This window comes from Toxotes jaculatrix, chromosome 19, assembly GCF_017976425.1.
Source record: "Toxotes jaculatrix isolate fToxJac2 chromosome 19, fToxJac2.pri, whole genome shotgun sequence".
NCBI lineage: Eukaryota > Metazoa > Chordata > Actinopteri > Toxotidae > Toxotes > Toxotes jaculatrix.
In genome coordinates this window covers 1,118,492-1,135,832 of record NC_054412.1, presented here as the reverse complement: position 1 = coordinate 1,135,832, position 17,341 = coordinate 1,118,492, and the positions used below count along the sequence as shown (strand labels likewise).

General features: G+C 45.4%; 1 protein-coding gene across 1 annotated transcript; it reads right to left on the bottom strand.

The window, feature by feature from the left end:
- Positions 1-11,666: 11,666 nt before the first annotated feature.
- LOC121199666 (5-hydroxytryptamine receptor 1B-like) lies at positions 11,667-12,818 on the bottom strand. The gene has a single exon (XM_041064545.1). It carries the CDS (start codon positions 12,816-12,818, stop codon positions 11,667-11,669), a length of 1,152 nt encoding a protein of 383 aa, XP_040920479.1.
- Between the last annotated feature and the right edge of the window lie 4,523 nt (positions 12,819-17,341).

Genomic DNA, 17,341 nt, shown 5'->3' with positions numbered 1-17,341 from the left:
CTTCAAACTGTCTTGTAGCTGAACATCATCTCCTGCTCCTGTGGGCGTAGAAATTGTTTCCTGCTCCCTGATGGACGTCTCACTGACTGACTGTTGAACGGAGGCTCCACAAACAACCCTGATCCCGAGGCGTCGACAACAAAATCCGATGTTTACAGTCGATAAATTTAGACCACAGAGTCACTTCCTGCGCTCAGACTTCACCACTGCTGTGTCAGGTCGTCAGCGTTTGGCTGATTATCGACTGAAAGAAACAAAATGCATCAAACAGCAAAACAACAACAAAAAGGAAGCAGGGGTGGAAAGTACGTCACCGCAGCATCCGAGGTTCAACTGCACAAAGCTGCTCCTTCTATTTTAGTTTGATCCAACAAAGCAGAGCAGCCTCAGGTGCTGCTGTGCTGTGAACAGTCACAGCAGCAGGTGAATATCTGTTATCAAACACTGAGAGTGTGCGATAGAAAGACTTTCACCTAACGACAGAGCAGGAGGACGCTCTGTCCTGCAGGAGGACGCTCAGTCCTGCAGGAGGACGCTCAGTCCGTCCAAACCTTTGGACCAGGGGAAGGCTTCTTGACATCAGTGATAACGTCCATCACCTCTGGAGGCTGATTTCTGGTGGTTCTGGTGAACCTGCTTTCATTATATTAGAGAAATGTGAAAATCTAATTTAGGGACCCCAGACTTCCAGGGACGCCTAAAAGCCTCAGGTTGTCTGTGTGCTAATTGGTTTGTGGTCATTTGATTCATTCTGACGTTGGGAATATGTATAACCAAAGCACATCAGCTGACCTCGTCCATGACGTGTCCCTGAAAAGGTGAAAAACACGCTGACAAGTCTCAATGAAACCATGAATCAGAGGATGAAAATCTGTGGTGAGAATTTCATGGGCAGACTGTCATTTGCTTAGTTGTATTCATTCATTCATTCATTCATTCTTGGTCCCCAGACAATGATCCTTTTCTATTTCTGCAAATTCACATACTCTCCTGCAGCTGATCCGTGTTTTCATCACATTCAGATCATGTGATTCTGATTATCATCCACAGTCTCCTCAGCCCCCTCCCCCTCCTGAGTCATCCACCCTGTCCACACTCCTTCCTTCAGCCTCCAGCACCATGACCCCACCGACCAGGACCACACACTGAAGCTGAGTGAAGCAACACTCGCTGCGAACACAGCAGAATGAGCCAAGTAAAAGAAGCACACGAGTGCAGGTGGACAGAGGCGATGATGAACATCGCTCTGAGAGAAGCCAGCTTCACCCTCACCCTGCTCCTCAGAGGCCGGGGGATGATTCACACCACAGGCTTCAGATTCACAGGAATCCTCAAAGCATCAGAATACCTGAAAACAGCGTGAACTTCTTCCCCAATATTTATTTCTTTTCTTATAACACAACGTCTTTGAAATGTTGGACTATTCTCTGACCTCTGACCTCTGACTTTCTTCAGATTGTTTGTTTGTAATATATTTGATCAGGGGTCTGAAGCTTTCTCGCTGTGGATGAGTGAGTCAGTTAATTGCCTAAAAGGTCAGTTTTGCTGTGTGATTGTTCTTCGACAGCACTCTGCCGTGATCTGTGGCTTCGTGCACATCGGTTCCTTCTAAAGGTAAAAACACCTGCATCGAAAAGTGTCGACCTGCAGCTCAGCGCAAACATTAAGTCGTCAGGAAAAGAGGCAGAAATGAGAATTAATGGCCAGTAAATTACACACGTCTCCTCCATCGCACAGTAGAAAGCAGCTGAGGATGTGTGTGACATTTTCTCTTACAGTATTTCTAATTTTTCCTCCACTCGCAGCGAATCAAAAAGCTGAGAGCACACAGCGCATTGTTCCTGCGGCCGTGCAGCGTTAGCTCGTCTAAAATATACGCCATGAATTCAAAATGGGGTATTTATAATCCTCAAAAGTAAAAAGGGGTCAGAGGATAATCACACTTACATTACTCCTGCAAATTGTGTGTCATGAGAGGCTGTGGTGCACGAGTCCGAGCTGAATCCTGACAAGTCCGAGGCTCAGGGTGGAAATTAGAGCCGAAGGAGCTCCGAGCTGAAATAATTGGACCTTCTCCGTTTCCTCTGCTGCTGCTGCTGCTGTGGATTAAAACAGGAATCAGTTTGTTTGTTTTGTTTTTTCTTTGGAGACATTATTCACAGCTACAGTCAGAGCAGTGAATTCAAACTCAGGTCTGCTGGTTCCTCACAGGCCTCAGTCAGCTTCAAACAGAAAACCAGTTTGTTCCAAATCTTTCCACATGTTGTATGAACACTGATCCTAATGTAAAAGGACTGACTGTAATCCTGATAACGATGGAGGAAGAGTAACGACACTGAATGAAAGAAATGGACGGATGGAATCAAATACAGACGCTAAACAACAGATCTTCCTCCACACATGGACAGATCCGGTTTGATCCTGTGGTTAAACAAACACCACGTCTAATAATACCAAAGCAAAAATTCCATTTTCTGTCTCCTTCCTACGGCAGCTGTCAAAACCTTTTCCGTCAGTAACGGCAGCAGCTTCCTCTCGTCCTCTGGCTCTGAGTTTGGACCACGGAAATCTGTTCACCTCAGAGAACTCACAATGTTCAGGTTTCATGGAGATTTAAAAAAAAAACATGCTTTTCAGGAGGTTTTGCAAATAAATGCTGTTTTTAAAAGTCGCACGCTCATGTGAAATATTCTGTCGCTACTGAGTCAGTTTATTTTTTGCTTGTAGGTTTTCTCTTTCCTTTCAATTACAGGAAATTGGAAGCTGTTCTCTGCCGCTGCCTCTTACATGAGCTGTTTTTCCACAGAAATCTTGCAGCGTGGAGTTTCAAGTGAAGTCCTGACAAACCTGCTCCTCGGTCAAACCTCTGAAACATCCACAAGTGTCATTAAGCTTTTGTGTCCTTCCTTCTTCACAGAGATGAACCCATTAAGCTCCGGGTCCCTCAGACTCTTGTCAGTCTCATCTCTGGCTCTTCAGCTCTGTCTTGGATGAAAACCGGCACTTGTCCACAGGATGTTACTCTCCCATCAGGCCTTTGAAGTGTCAGTCCTGAAGAGTTCCCCTCTCCGCTGAGTGGAACTTCTCAGGATTTAAAAACACAAAACCTACTTTACACGTCGCGCTGCTACAAGCTCGTGTGGACCAGAGATACCTGCCAGGTGGTGAATCCACGTGAGGAGCACGAGGACGGAGGACTGAGGGTGAATGATTTTACATCTGTTTCCAGGGAGATGCTGTTGAGTTTATCGTGTCTTTGCTGTTGTTGATCTCACTGCTCCTGTTCTAGAAATAATATGTTACTGTCACAGTTAATTTAGATTCATTCATTCATTCACATGGACTGATAATGAACAGAGCATTTCCTCAGTCATTGCCCCAGAGGCCGAGCTGCCGCTCCTTCACCGTGGAACGATCACTGTCCGTCTCTTCTCACGCTGACAGCACAATCATTACTTTTTCAAATAAAGGCTTCAGAAAAACACCTGGTTTATTTGAGCTGACGAGCTGAGACGTCACACTCAGGCCTTCACGGCCGTTTGACATCAGACATGAATCTGTCCTGTGTCATGTTGCTGTAACTGAACTTCACTCTGTGAGTTTGGATTAAAAATAACTGAGTGTTTTCGTTAGTGTCCCGTGTTTTCCCTCTCCTCTCTGTGTGACCGTGGGCGGTTTCAGGTGTTTAACCACAGCTCGTTACTTCACGGTTGTAAAGAGAAGGTGAAATGTTTCAGCTGTCAGTTTCCTGCTTCGCTCTGTCGCTGATGTGAGGACATCATCGGCTGATAGGGTGGTTTCTCCTGGCTTCATCTCTTTATCTGTTTCTGCTCAGCTGGAACTCAGACCGGTTTAGCACATCAAACAGCGCCGCTCCCAGATAAAAGTTACCGGATCAAGGTGTGTTCTCAGACCCGCGATATCTTGACATTTACTCTGCAGAATCTCAGGTGCGCCGCAATCACACAGCGGCCCCGCTCCTGAGTGGAGCCACACAGATAAGCCAGGCAGAGAGGCGTCGGCTGAGCGGGTCTTTATCACCGGCCAAGGGCTGTGAAGGACTGGGCTGCTGCCGCCGTGAGAAATCTTAACCTGAGACAGCTGAGACACCTGCTCCGTGATTTCAGGAGTGATGGTTGAAAAAGGCCAAGGTGCAACTGATTTTTCCCTCCTCCTCCTCCGGTGAGGCTGAGACGCTCACATACAGTCAGGGGGGCGTGGCACCGCTGAGGACTCACCTGACAGGTAATGCTCTGTTTCCAGTCCAGGTGTGTGTACACCTGTTCATGTGTGAATAGTTTGAGCTCAGTGACCTCCCGGAGTCTCCTGCTGGGAAAACCCCGGATCTCTCTTTTACCAGTGTCACTGAACTCAACACCCACAAAACAAGACCCATGAGTTTGAAGAGACCTGATGTTGAATAAAACAGATGGTGCAGCTGGTGGATGTGTTTTATTCACGTCCTGCCCAGCACAGAGGACTGACCCAGTTCACTTCCTGTCTCAAACCAGTAAACTCACTGGCTACAACTACAGTGGTTGTATGTAGGAAAAAAAAGAGAATGTACGATGTTCAACAGCTTGTGAATAAATAATGGGCTCAGGAGAGTGAGTCTGTGAAGTGGCTGCATCCACAGAAATCTTTCTCTTCCTGGAGGATAAACAGGCTGATTTTGTTCAGATTTATGTCTGTAAATAATCTAAATGTTTTTCTGCATGTGAAGAAAAACAGGGTGATCTGTCTGGTAATAAAACCGTCTCCGTGGTGTCGGTTTGATTTTATTCCTCCATCTTTTGACAAACTGACTTTATTAAACCTTAACGTCTGGGGGGGGGGGGGTGTCTCCTCTGTGGCTCCACAGCAGAACTTCACATCAACACGACGCTTTTATGAGGAATGAAGTGAGTTTGGCTCAGAGTGGACGAGCTGGGGGGACTCTGCAGACAACCAGGGACAGACTCTGCAGACACACTGTGAGTCAAGCTGTGGGAGTGGGTGCGTTTCTTTACAGACAGCGACGTGACAGCTGGGTGGAGACTGTCAGGGACAGACTGATGTTAGAAAACCTCTCTGGAGCAGAAGAACTGACTTTACTGACATAAATGAAGGAGGAGAGAGAACGATGGGCTGCAGCTAATGATTACTTCCGTTTCTGGATTCACTGATTGATTATTGTTTTCAGTAAATATCAGAAGCTGCTCATCAGTTAAAGTTAAAAACCAGAGATATCAGCTGCTCGGCATGTTTTCCTGAGAGGAGGGGCTCATCACACCCACTCAGCAGCCCGGCTTTGAACAGGTGCTCCTGGAGAGTCGGTCCAGCCTTCGCCCGGCCAGGCCGGCGGTCTGTCTCACTCTGCCTCCTCCTCCTCTCCTTTCCCGTCCCGTCCTCCTGACATGAAGCAATACAGCAGAGACTGTTATGCAAACAGGTTCGGTGCTTGTTTGTCTCTGAATCATCTTCGGCTGAAGGGCCTGATAGTCCCTGTTTTCCAAAATAAATATGACATTACACATCAGTGCTTTACTGCAACAAAAGCTCATAATGAGGATCTGAAAACAGAACAGAGGCGTTCACTGTTCTTCAGTCAGGAACAACAGCTGCAGTCACGGATTTAACATGTCTCATTCGTCAGGTCTCACTGTCCTCGCTTTCGCTTTCTGAAGGTTTTAATTCTCATCTGTGTTCCAAATAAATATCGAAGGTGTTCACCTGAACATTTCATCTTTATAAAGCTGCATCAGGAAACTTCTGGAACTAAAATCTCATGAAATCACTTCATGTTTGGAAGATTCTCGTTAGGAAGGTGAGCTCACACAGAGACAGTCCCCGCAGGTATGACTCTGACTTCCTGTCACACCTGATTTGATTTGTTGTCTCTGAAAACACGAAGCTCAAGTTACATAATGAACTTTTCTCCTTTAGTCTGAGTCTCAGCTCCGTCCTGGGCCTCACGGGCGTATCAGACTTCCTGCCTTGTCCAGAGGCTGAATTATTATTTTAATCATTGCTCTGCTCGCCTTTATAATGTGTCTGCTGTCATCAGAAGTAATGACCTGCAACGGGAGGAACTATTAGAGCCATTCATTACGCTGCTGCAGTGAGTTCTTGTTTCAGCTGACAGTTTACCTCTGTTCGCACCTGCGGCGTCTGTAAAGTTGTGGGATAAATATTCACGACCTGAGGAAGAGGAGCAGAGGTTTGGGGACACTGTGTCCTTGGAGTCTTTGAAGACAACTCAGAGTCTGTGAGCCTTGTTCAGGCAGATCCAGACCGATGCTCTGTTGGATTTCTGGAGGGTTTCCAAACATCTGTGTGTTCAAAGCACGAAGGTGAGAACAAACATGGACGCCTGCAGGAGCCTTTAGCTGTGTGAGTTTAACACGTGAATGTGTTTCTGCAGACACATTAGCAGCGTCGCTAAACACCGCTAAACATTCAGGTCCTCATTTCTCCCTCTGACTCGACCCAGAGGAGCGTTTCCTGAAGCAGCATCTCTGCCGTGTCAGATGAAGGATGTTCGGATGTTAATGGTGGAATTCAGCACAGCAGTTTGTACATTTCAGCAGCTGAAGATTCAGAAACTCCCACAGGTTTTGGTTTAATCTGGAACATTGTGTTTTATAAGCTTATCGTCTGATTTTATTTAAGAAAAGCAGCTTGTGATTAGAGCTGTTACGTGAAGGCAGTGCATCACACAGAGGAACAGCAGCTCAGTAAAGGAACTGTGGGACTTTCTCCCTCTTGGACTTTTACTGGAGTTAAAATGTGAGACTTTACCGGAGGATGTTTCTGCTGTTGGTCCTGATTGGTCCACCTGTGCACAGGTGAGTTCCCACTTGCAGCAGCTCGTGGGGATCCTTGTGTTCTGAGCGCTGACGGCAGATCGTCCACGCTCACTGTAAATTACTGATCATCACAGCGTTTTCATCAGCGGCTCATTGCATAAGAAAAGTCATGCAGCATTCAGGGAGGAGGAGGGCGGGCAACGCTGACTGAAGCACAGACAGTTTGGAGGAGCTGTGTGTTTCTGACTGAACACACACACACATCCGCCCACCCACCCACACACACACACACACCCACACACACACACACACTCCTCTCCTACCTTCACCGTCTGTGTATAAATTTATTTCTTTGTCTTCTTGTTGTTTCCTGTGCAGCGACGTTGTGTTGAAAAGACTGTTCAGATTTTTTTGTGTGTTTTTGTTTGGGAGTGGGATGTTTCACCGAGCTTTACCTCGCCTACACACCATCACGTTTTTCTCTCCTCTTCTTCCCGTGTGTTTGTCATCTCTCTTTCATCCATCCATCACTATCAAATGCGTGTTGATTTTTTAATGCACCTTTTGTTCAAACTGGATTTAACCTGAGCCACAGACGGGGACTCTGGATGTGAACCTGGTTCACATGATCCAGCCACAGATTATGTTTCCAGCACGGTCACGTCCAGGAGACGGCTCCAAACGAACCTTGATCAAAGCTGTGTATGATCAGAAAATGATTGATAAAAGAAGACGCAGACATCATCCTGTGCAGAGGGCCTGAGATCAGAGGACTCTGGTGTTGGTGTGGAGGACCGTGACAAACGATTCATTAAGTCATTTCATTCTCCTGCTTTCAGCACATGAATTCAGTCAGGTGCTCACGTCCACGAGCATCACACATACACTACTAATTTACAGCTTGTTCCCTGAGTTCACCTCCAGCTGCCAGAGTTTGTCCACTGCTGTTCCAAAGCTCGAGGAGGAAATTTGAAATCTGCTGCTCTGCAGAGATGGAGCTGAAGACGGTGCAGCTGAGAGAAGGAGGCTAACAGGACAGCTTCTGGTCCAGCACTGACATTTCCACAGCTCATCGAAGCAACATGTGGAAACAGGTGTTTGTTTTGCCCTTTTCTTCTGGGCAAACTGGAAAATGATAAAGTATATTTAACAGAATATCACACATGTGACGAGTGCATTTGTATTTCCAGGTTTTTCCTGAACAGCAGCAGAAATATTCACAGCCAGTCTCTGTTTGCTTTAAAAATCCTCTGTTCTCTGGAAATCAAAGGTTTTAAAATAAATCCCCTGTTACTGTGAGAGGCAGGTACAGCGAGGTGGCTTCACCTCTGCATCATCTCTCCAGTCAGTTTGTTTATTTGGCTTCTGCAGCGCGACACATTTCCAGCACGGCCTGTGTTGCCATGGTTTAGCCGAGCGTCAAACCATGGAAACAGTAATCAGGGGCCACAACGGTCTGATCGATTTCAAAAAGGAGCCCACAATATTAATTTCTGACAAAGCAAAAGGACGCCACTGGCTCAGGGTTTGTTGACGGTGCTGGAGAAGAGCTGGCGTTAAGATGATGGAGGCCAGTGAGCGCTCCATTCAAAGACTTTTTAAAAAAACATTCAAATATTTATCATTTGTATAAAGAAAAGACCAAAACCTAAAGTTATTAACTGATCTACTAACCAATCCTGTGTTTACATCCAAAGCCTGATCTGTGCTACTCATCTGTGCCATACAGCTCCACTGGTGTCCAACAAGACCAGATCAGACCTGGTCTACGTCTGGACCCTGTTCACTTTTAGTTTAAAACCATCACTGCACTGTGAACACTTCATGTGCTTCACACCTGCTGAGAACTAGAATGTATTTTGGAATTAGGTCACAGGGAAATAAACCTCAGGTGATGATTTTAAAGTTTGTGTCTGTTTAATCCACACACTGTAACACAAAGAAACCCTGCGCTGAGCTGTGCATGTGAATATATGCAGTGAACCCCCCCCCCCCCCCCCCACCCCCCGCCCCCCCTTCATGGTGAGGAGAGCTTAGATTAAGACATGCAGCAGAAAAATGCACATAGGAAGCAGGTGTGCATTTCATTAGACATTCAGAACTCACATCTTCCTGGTAGTTAATTTTTTTTTTTCCAGCTGATTGAGTTACAGAGCGTTAATGCAGTCACACGGCATCGGCTCACATCTGTGAAATGTTTTATCATCACCGAGCAGACCAAATTACCACGGCAGATTCTGACAGCGATAAAAGAAATGTCAGCTTTTCCTCTGTCACAATGTTTTACAGCCTCAGAATCACACACACACAAAAAACGAGAACATGTGGGCAAACTGTCCAAACCTCATGATGCCATAGACCTTTTTATTGATTTTTTTTTTTTTCAGGTTTCACAACAGCAGCAGTGCATTTTTGTGCTCCAAGTGGGTTGGATTTCATCTTCCAGAGTAGAGCAGTTACAGTGCATCACCTATGTGTGCAGAAGCTTTGTACAGCAGAAGCTAACCTGGATGAAATGCAACTTCCATTGGATTGACAGAGCCACAGAGTTTCACACTGAGCTGATCAATAGTGTACACAACGAGGCGATTCATCACAGGGCTGGAACCGAGCGGGACGGCCACAGTGCGTCCACACTGCTGAAAAAAGACGCTCATGTCCATCCTTTTTTTTTAATTCATGAAAACCTCAGTGAAGGAATATTTACTCATCTTTAGTTTTCTTGCTCAGAGTCGGATGAAGACACTGATACCACTTTGAGCAGCTTGACGAGCTCTGTCCAGTTTCAAAATACATCTTCCACCTCTAATTAACGCCTATCAGAACTATTTATGTCCTACACAAACTGAAATGTAAATACCACATTTACATGGTCTATTTCCTGTTGTTTGCCAAGAAATAGCCTGGTCCCATAAAATAACTTCCTGTAAACCCACTCGTCATTTTTACATTTCAGTGATTAAGCAAACAGGATGTAAAGTGTTAAACAGAGAGTTTTACAGGCATTACAGGTGTTAGCAGGTGTATCTTAAAGGTCTGGATGGAGCCAGGCTGGCCACCGCTACTCCTCCACTCCTCCACTCCTCTACTCCTCTACTCCTCCACTCCTCCACACCTCTACTCCTCCACTCCTCCACCGGGCAACCTGGGAGTGAAGTTGTCATCTTCATTCTAACAGCAACCGAAGGTGGGGGGCAAAGACTGCATTTCCTCCTTCCTACCAATGGGGGGTGGGGGACCCCAACTTTCTGGTAATATGTTGCCCCCTGTTGGTTTGGAGTGTGAATTGGACTGTACTAACCACAAAAAACAATCTGATAAATTGAATTAAATCTAAGATTTATTTTCTTTACATTTTATACATTTATTTAACTTTTAAATGTTTTTGTGTTTTATCTCCTTACACACTGTGATTCAAAGAGAAATACTATAGTAAATCCTGTTTATTTCAAAAACTGTCAAATTTCAGAATTTTGACTGAGAAGATTAAAGGTTGATCAGGTCGAGTAGTTTGTCTGTAACTGTGACCTCAGTGTCCTCGCACTGCAGCAGCCTCAGCCTCGTATGTACAACATGGTTTCCACCACCAGGGCTTTGCTGTTGTTGTTGTTGTTGTTGTTGTTACAGCTTTCGTATCTTTCTCTCACAAACTGTCATCAAACAGATTTGGCTCTTTTTCTTTTACGGGCTCAGCAGCTGCAGCTTGACATTTAACATGTGACGGTTTGGTGGAGGAAAGATGATTTCCATCAGAAAACCGTGACATTTTGGAGCGTTTTAAAAAATATGTGTTTATCCACAACTTTTCTGGATGTGAAAGACACAAATGCCAAATTCCAGGAGATGACTGCAGGAACCCGGTTTCATCAGCCCCGGAGTTTGTTCAGCCTGATATGAAATGGTACATCAAAGCTAATATTAACAATTAAGAGTCCATCGTTAACCAGAGGTCTGGTGGACAGACTGCTGGCTCTTCCTTCTGTCACAGTTGATCATTCCAGATTATTTTACAGTATGACACCCACGCCACTGAGCAAAATCCAGACTCTGAGCAAATTAAGGTAAAAATCACACTGACGCATACAGATTCGTACATTTACACTCAGTTTGGAGCCTTGTTTGAAGTGAGCAGCCACAGAAAGAAGAGAAAATAAAACACATACCCTGGCCACCAGAAGAAACCGAGTTTTGACCTTTTTCTCAAACTAAAATCATGCTTTTGTCTCCACCTGGGCCAGGCACGTCTGAGGAACTAAACTAAACTTGTAGGCACCAGTATTTCCCCTTATTGAGTCAGGAAAATGAAACACAAATCTTATTTTTTGCCCTTGGGGCTCATGGTAGCTTAGTCCTAAGCTGTTTGTGCTTACAAGCCAACTGATGTTGACTGTGAAACTCATATGGCAAAGTGAATTTGTAGGCTACAGTCCAGTGCAGCACGTACAGGCGGGGCCCCTGCATCTGGGGCTATGGGCTTTCTCCAAGTCATTATAGTAACACGATCAACTGCAAACCAGTCACAGAGCTTCCACATCACAACAGCCACCGACATTTCTCCTCTGCACCAACCGCAGCAGGCTGTTTGTGAAAAGAAATTCCACAGCCATTTACTGCGCAGTGCCATCAGATAATACAATGCAGCCCGGATGGCAGGCCAATACATTTCCACAGTCCTCTGCACCATCTCTCAGGTAAAAGCTCATTCTGCAGCCACATTATCATAAACAGTCTGGGTGTTGGTGACGCTGCCCTCAGGGAAAACCTGGGGAGCGAGATATTTGTGGGCGATGGTGGGTTTGATTCAATTCTGCCATTATACAGATGACTGGAGATGAGACTGCGAGGGGAGGGGGGGTAATAATGGCTGGTAATCATCGTTCATGCCCTGCAACATCTAAACCGTATCAGTTTGTGGAAAGCCTGCTTGAAGTCCTCGTTGGACATGGTGTAAATGATGGGGTTGATTAAAGAGTTGAGGTAACCCAGCCAGGTGAAAATGTCAAATAACTCCGGGTGGAAGCAGGACTCGCACAGAGGCACTAGAAGAGTGTAAATGAAAAACGGGAGCCAGCATATGATGTAGGCTCCGAGGATTATTCCCAAAGTTTTGGTCGCCTTCCTCTCCCTGGCGGCGGAGATCCGCTTCTTCTCCAGCAGCGCGTCGGACACAGTGACTTTGACTTGGCTCACGTTTGCGGACGAGGTAGTGTCACAGGAGGAGGTGTCGTTCGTCCCGTAGTTCAGGGAGGTGGTGGACGCCACCGAGCCGGGGGAGTTGGTGATCAGGTGCGCCGAGGTGAGTCTCTTCCCCGGCTTGTTGTGCGACTGCTTCAGGATGCGCTTTCGGGCTTCCACGTAAATCCTCCCGTACAGAGCGATGAGCAGCAGCGTGGGGATATAGAAAGCGCCAAAGGTGGAGTAGATGGTGTAGAAAATGTGGTCGGAGTTCACGTTGCAGCTCGTCACCTCCTCTGCTTTCACCTGGCGCCAGAAGAAAGGCGGGAGGGAGATGGAGATGGCGATCACCCAGGCGGTGGCGATCATCCCGGCTGCGCGCCCCGACGTGCGCTTCTTGGAGTACTCCACTGCGTCCGTGATGGCCCAGTAGCGGTCCAGCGCAATTACGCACAGGTGGAGGATGGACGCGGTGCAGCACGTTATGTCCGAGGAGAGCCAGATGTCACAGACGACCTGCCCCAGAGTCCAGGTCTGGCTCACCGTGTACAGCGCGCTGATCGGCATCACCAAAATGGACACCAGGAGGTCCGTGACCGCCAGAGAGGCGATCAGAAAGTTCGCCGGGGTGTGTAATTTTCGGGACTGGTAAATGGTGGCGATGACGAACGCGTTTGAAAGCGTCGTGGCGAAAGTTATGAGGGCTAAGGTCACAGCCAGACCCGCCTGGAAAGCCAAGTTAGTGTCCTTCGCCTCCGCTTTCGACGTGAAATTGGCATGGGTGTCGTTGGTGGAGATGTTCAACAGCTCTCCGTAGATGACAGGCGTCGGTTTGAGCTGACTGGCACTCTCCATCCCGCCACCTTCCCTCGTCAGATCCCCCTGTCATTGAGCTCAAAGGAAAGCCTGGAGATCACCCTGAAATCACTCAAATATTCATCCGTCGCTCGCGTTTCTCGTCTTTTGAAAACCCAGAATAAAAGCGGCTCCATCTCCAGCTGAGGCGCAGCAGCAGTTATCCAACAATCAGACGACAGGCGCAGCCACAAAGACGCATTTCTGCCTCCTCTTCTTCATCCTCTTCACTCCACCCGCAGCATTTTTCACTGTTTGATCAACTTAAATATCCAATAAATAAAAACGGAGTGGCGGCCTGTCCATCATCCACAGATCTCTGCCCGTGAAATTACCGTCAGATCACATCCGCTCAGAAATGAAAACACGGGAACATCAACACTTATTAATCCGCTCAGTGTCTCCTCACAAGTTCAGAGCAGCTGAAGTCTGACTCCTGCTTTTATACCTCCCACCTCCCCTCTCTCTCTCCCTCTCTCCCCCCCCCCCCCTCTCTCTCTCTCTCTCTCCCCCCCCCCTCTCTCTCTCTCTCTCCCTCTCTCTCTCCCTCTCTCTTTCTCTCCCCCCCCCCCCCTCCCCCTCTCTCCCCCCCCCCCCTCTCTCTCTCTCTCTCTCTCTCTCTCCCTCTCTCTCTCTCTCTAATGTTAAAGGAACTTAAAGGATTTTTCAAACCATTTCCACTGATGTTCTCTATTAAAACCAGACCGATACCGGATTTTTTTTACACCAATACTAATATTGATTATTGGGTAATTTTTTTAAACTAATATTTTTAGGATTCCTTCAGTTTGGTTATTGATGAACAGTGAACAGGACATTTTACAGTGTGAAAATGAACTTCACTGCTCTCTGGTGGGCAAACTGTGTAATAAATGAAAAAAAAAAAATCGAGGCTCAAAGTTCATTTTCCACTTTGAACACAGTGTTTGATGAAAACATTCCCTCCACAGCTGCTCTGTCGTGTATCTTACACAAAAATCCACAATATTACAGTTCAACTGAAGTACCTAAATATCCGAATACTTCTTCCATCGCTGTTTATTGACCAACACATTCACCTGTACTGATGTACAGTATCCGTGAACATGAAGATCTGAATGCTGCCTCTCATGCTGCTGAGGACACTTTTCTAGTGGGAAGATACTGAAACTTGATTTATTGATTTTCAGACAAAATAATCTGAGGGTTCACCTGCCTCCAGAGCTTTCAGCCACTTCTCGCAGTCTTCATCAGTGAGTGACGTTTGCTCATCGTCCAAGTCCAAAAAAAAAACCAGACTGATGTGGTGACAGAGCGAGGTAATGCACTGACACTGAGAGTCTGTTCACGCCGTGCAGACTGAGCCAACTCCATCTGCTTCTTCCTTCCGTGTTTTCTGTTTGTCCTCTGTGTGTGTGTGTGTGTGTCTGAACCTGGGCGTGGCCGACCTACTTTCAGTTTCCCGCCAGAACTCCAGCTCACGTCTCCAATCACCTCATCGGCCACGCCCTCACCTGCGGTATAAGGACACCTGGTCTTCGCTCCAGTCTTAGACCGTCAGTTCACGCGGTTTGCGGTAACGTGCGGTCGATCCTCGGTGGTTGTTGTTCCTCGTGCGGATGCTCCTGGTTCACCTGCCCCTCTTCATCCACCTTCTAGCCCCGGCTCACCAGCTCTTTCCCTCCGCCTTACCTGGGCGCGCACCTTAGCCTGTTGGAGTCAGTCTCACCCCGCCTGTCCTGCTCCAGCGCTAACAGGCTAACAGGGTCCGTTACTGTCTGACACAGACTAAGGAGTGAAGCCTGGTGAGCAGAATCAGAATTATCATTTTAATTTAATTTAAAGTTATAATGGCTTTTACACTGCCACAGGTTTGTTCATCACAATTTGTTCCATTCAGAATTAATACCAAATAATTAATAAATAAATAAATAAATACATGTGCACGTTTAACTGGTACAAAACATGAGACACAAGATATTCAAGCATTCAAATCCTCTGAGAGTGAAAGTAGCAATAACCACACTGTGACTTTGACATATAATGTATGTTTATTTTCATTATTATTATTACTGATGCACTAATGGTTAAGTAGTGTGTTCATGTTGCAGTTAATTTGAATCCATCTCGTTTCCGTGCCTGTATTCAGGATGTGTTCTCTGTGAAGCACTTCAGGTTGCTGTGCTGTTATAAATAAACTTTCCTTGCTGTTAGATTGACGGTTAAACTGGTCTCTTCTTTCATCTGTTCCAAACTGTAGGAGCCCTGACAGTGAAGCACCAGAAGTGTTGCCACTGAGGACCTCAGATTACGAACAAGAACATACGGAGTCAAGAGTTCACTAATGTAAGACGGAGCAGGACCATGAATGAGCTGTACGGGTCGACAGAATCTAATAATCAATTCTCAAAGTAAGCAGAGGATGGCGGCTGAAACAGGACTGATGTGCTCATATTTTTTGGGTTAGGGCTGAAAGCTTTGCTGCTGCTCTTTGTAACAGGGATAAATGTGTAAACTTTCAGGAGGAGCTGCACTTGATGAAACTGCACAAGTTACATGAAAGCTAAATTCAAACTTGAAAAATGTATTTCTCTTTCACTGTGGTTGAAAAATCAGTTGGGCACTGCTTTCCTTTCAGCACAAAATATTCATTTTCAAGCACAATCAGAGTAAGAGCTTATTCATGAATCATTCATCACGCTATATTTCACCCTCACAAGATCCAGGCAGCACATTATGTCCATGGTGTGTAGCTGTAGCTGGCATTGTATTGATCATATTGGTGAGGAGAGAGCTGAGTCTAGTTTTAAATCAGAAAGTCCTGTTTGGGCAGGTAACACTGAGGAGAGATTATATGTCGTTTGGCGTTTAACTGTCAGGCGATTAAAATAATAAAGACGTTTCTGTTTATGATTGAGTTGCAAAAAAAGAAAAAACCCTTCTTATCCTAACGGGGCATTCATGCAATGTCAGCAGAATATGACAAACAGAAAAAAAACCACCAATTATACAGAGTTAGGAGTTCATGCATTATTCTGAGATGGTGATTCTGCTGTTAGACTTGAAGTCATGTCATTAAAAAAGCCTAAATTAGTGGCTTCAGTGGTTGTTGTGCAGTTGGAGCTGATCCATTAACATGAAACCACATACAAACAGTGTATAGATTTTAAATGAAGTGAGATGTTTGTATTAGTGTTGATATTGAATTTGATATGAGATTGAACTGTGATCTGTAAAACTTGATTTCAGAAAACATGAGTTGATGAGACGGATGAGACAATGCATCATATTTTAGAAGCAGGGCGTATTTTCTTATGTAAAGTGGTGAGTTGTCACGTCCATTTTCAATTTATTATTCCCAGCTGAAATGTACCAGAGTACAAACATTGTACGAATGTTTGAATCAAGGAAAATAACATGGGGATGTGACCTTCAGTCCAAAATGACTGCTGCACTAAAAGAAAAAGAATAAAGATAATTGAAGTGATCTGCCTGGGATCAGATCCAGAACTGGGCTGCATGTTTCTGCAGATAATGAGCTGGTGATTTTGTCGGGCTTGTTGAAACAGTCAGAAATGTTTCGACAACAACGCTCTTACACATCGAGGACCCTTGAAAATGTCATTCAGGAAACTTTTAAAAGGTCAACAATCACAGTATGCAAATTTTGACAATTGGCAGTGGATTAGACCACGATTAGTTTAACCCAGGGACAGAGAAACAATAGCAAAAACACTTCATTCCTGTGCCTGTCAGCTGAAAACCTGGAGGTAAGGAAAAATCAGAATAATATTCTTATGCTGCTCCAGTAGGAACTCAACCAGTGCACGTCCTCTCCATAGAGAAAGTACTGATGTTATTTCCAACCATATATACCATAAAGTCTGTTTTTCCTCTGAACTGTATGTGAAAATGTTGCACTGATAGCGTTGGAGTCACGGCTCTGTTTTCAGTGTGAGAGTGTGGGTGTAAGTATGAGACAGAGAATGTGATGTAAAGGTTAAAGGAAAATATAAGATGTGGAGACGTTGTTGACAATAAATAAAAGACTCACTTTGAAAAACCTCAGTGGACTTCCTGCTGGGTTGAAGACATTTCTAGATTCCTCAAAGACATTTCCATCCAAAGGGAAAATAAAATATGACGTTCGCTGCACAGTAATGCAGTAAGCATTTTAAGAGGTGACAGCCAGAAGCTCTCCTGCAATTGTCTTCTTGCTGTCCTTGTATTATATATATATATATATTTTTTAATCAGCAGTTGTTTTGACAGTGGATTTTTAAAAGAATCATTTGAAATCGATCATTTGAAAAGATCACTCTTTTCTTTTACTGCAGTGACACACTTTAAGAGCTTTTATTGTGAAACGTGATCGATTTTTGTTTTTAAAAATCTTTTTCCATTTCTCTCAGGCTTTATATGCAATATGTGAAACCAGAAAGGAGAGAGGCAATAATCAGTTTAAACACATTCTGCAGGCCACAGTTTTCCTCGGGTCACCGTAACGTTTGGTTCCCGGTCGGTCTTGTGTCATGGCGGACTGT

Excerpts from the sequence above, each read along its gene's own strand:
- LOC121199666 (XM_041064545.1), bottom strand. The coding sequence starts at position 12,818 with ATGGAGAGTGCCAGTCAGCTCAAACCGACGCCTGTCATCTACGGAGAG.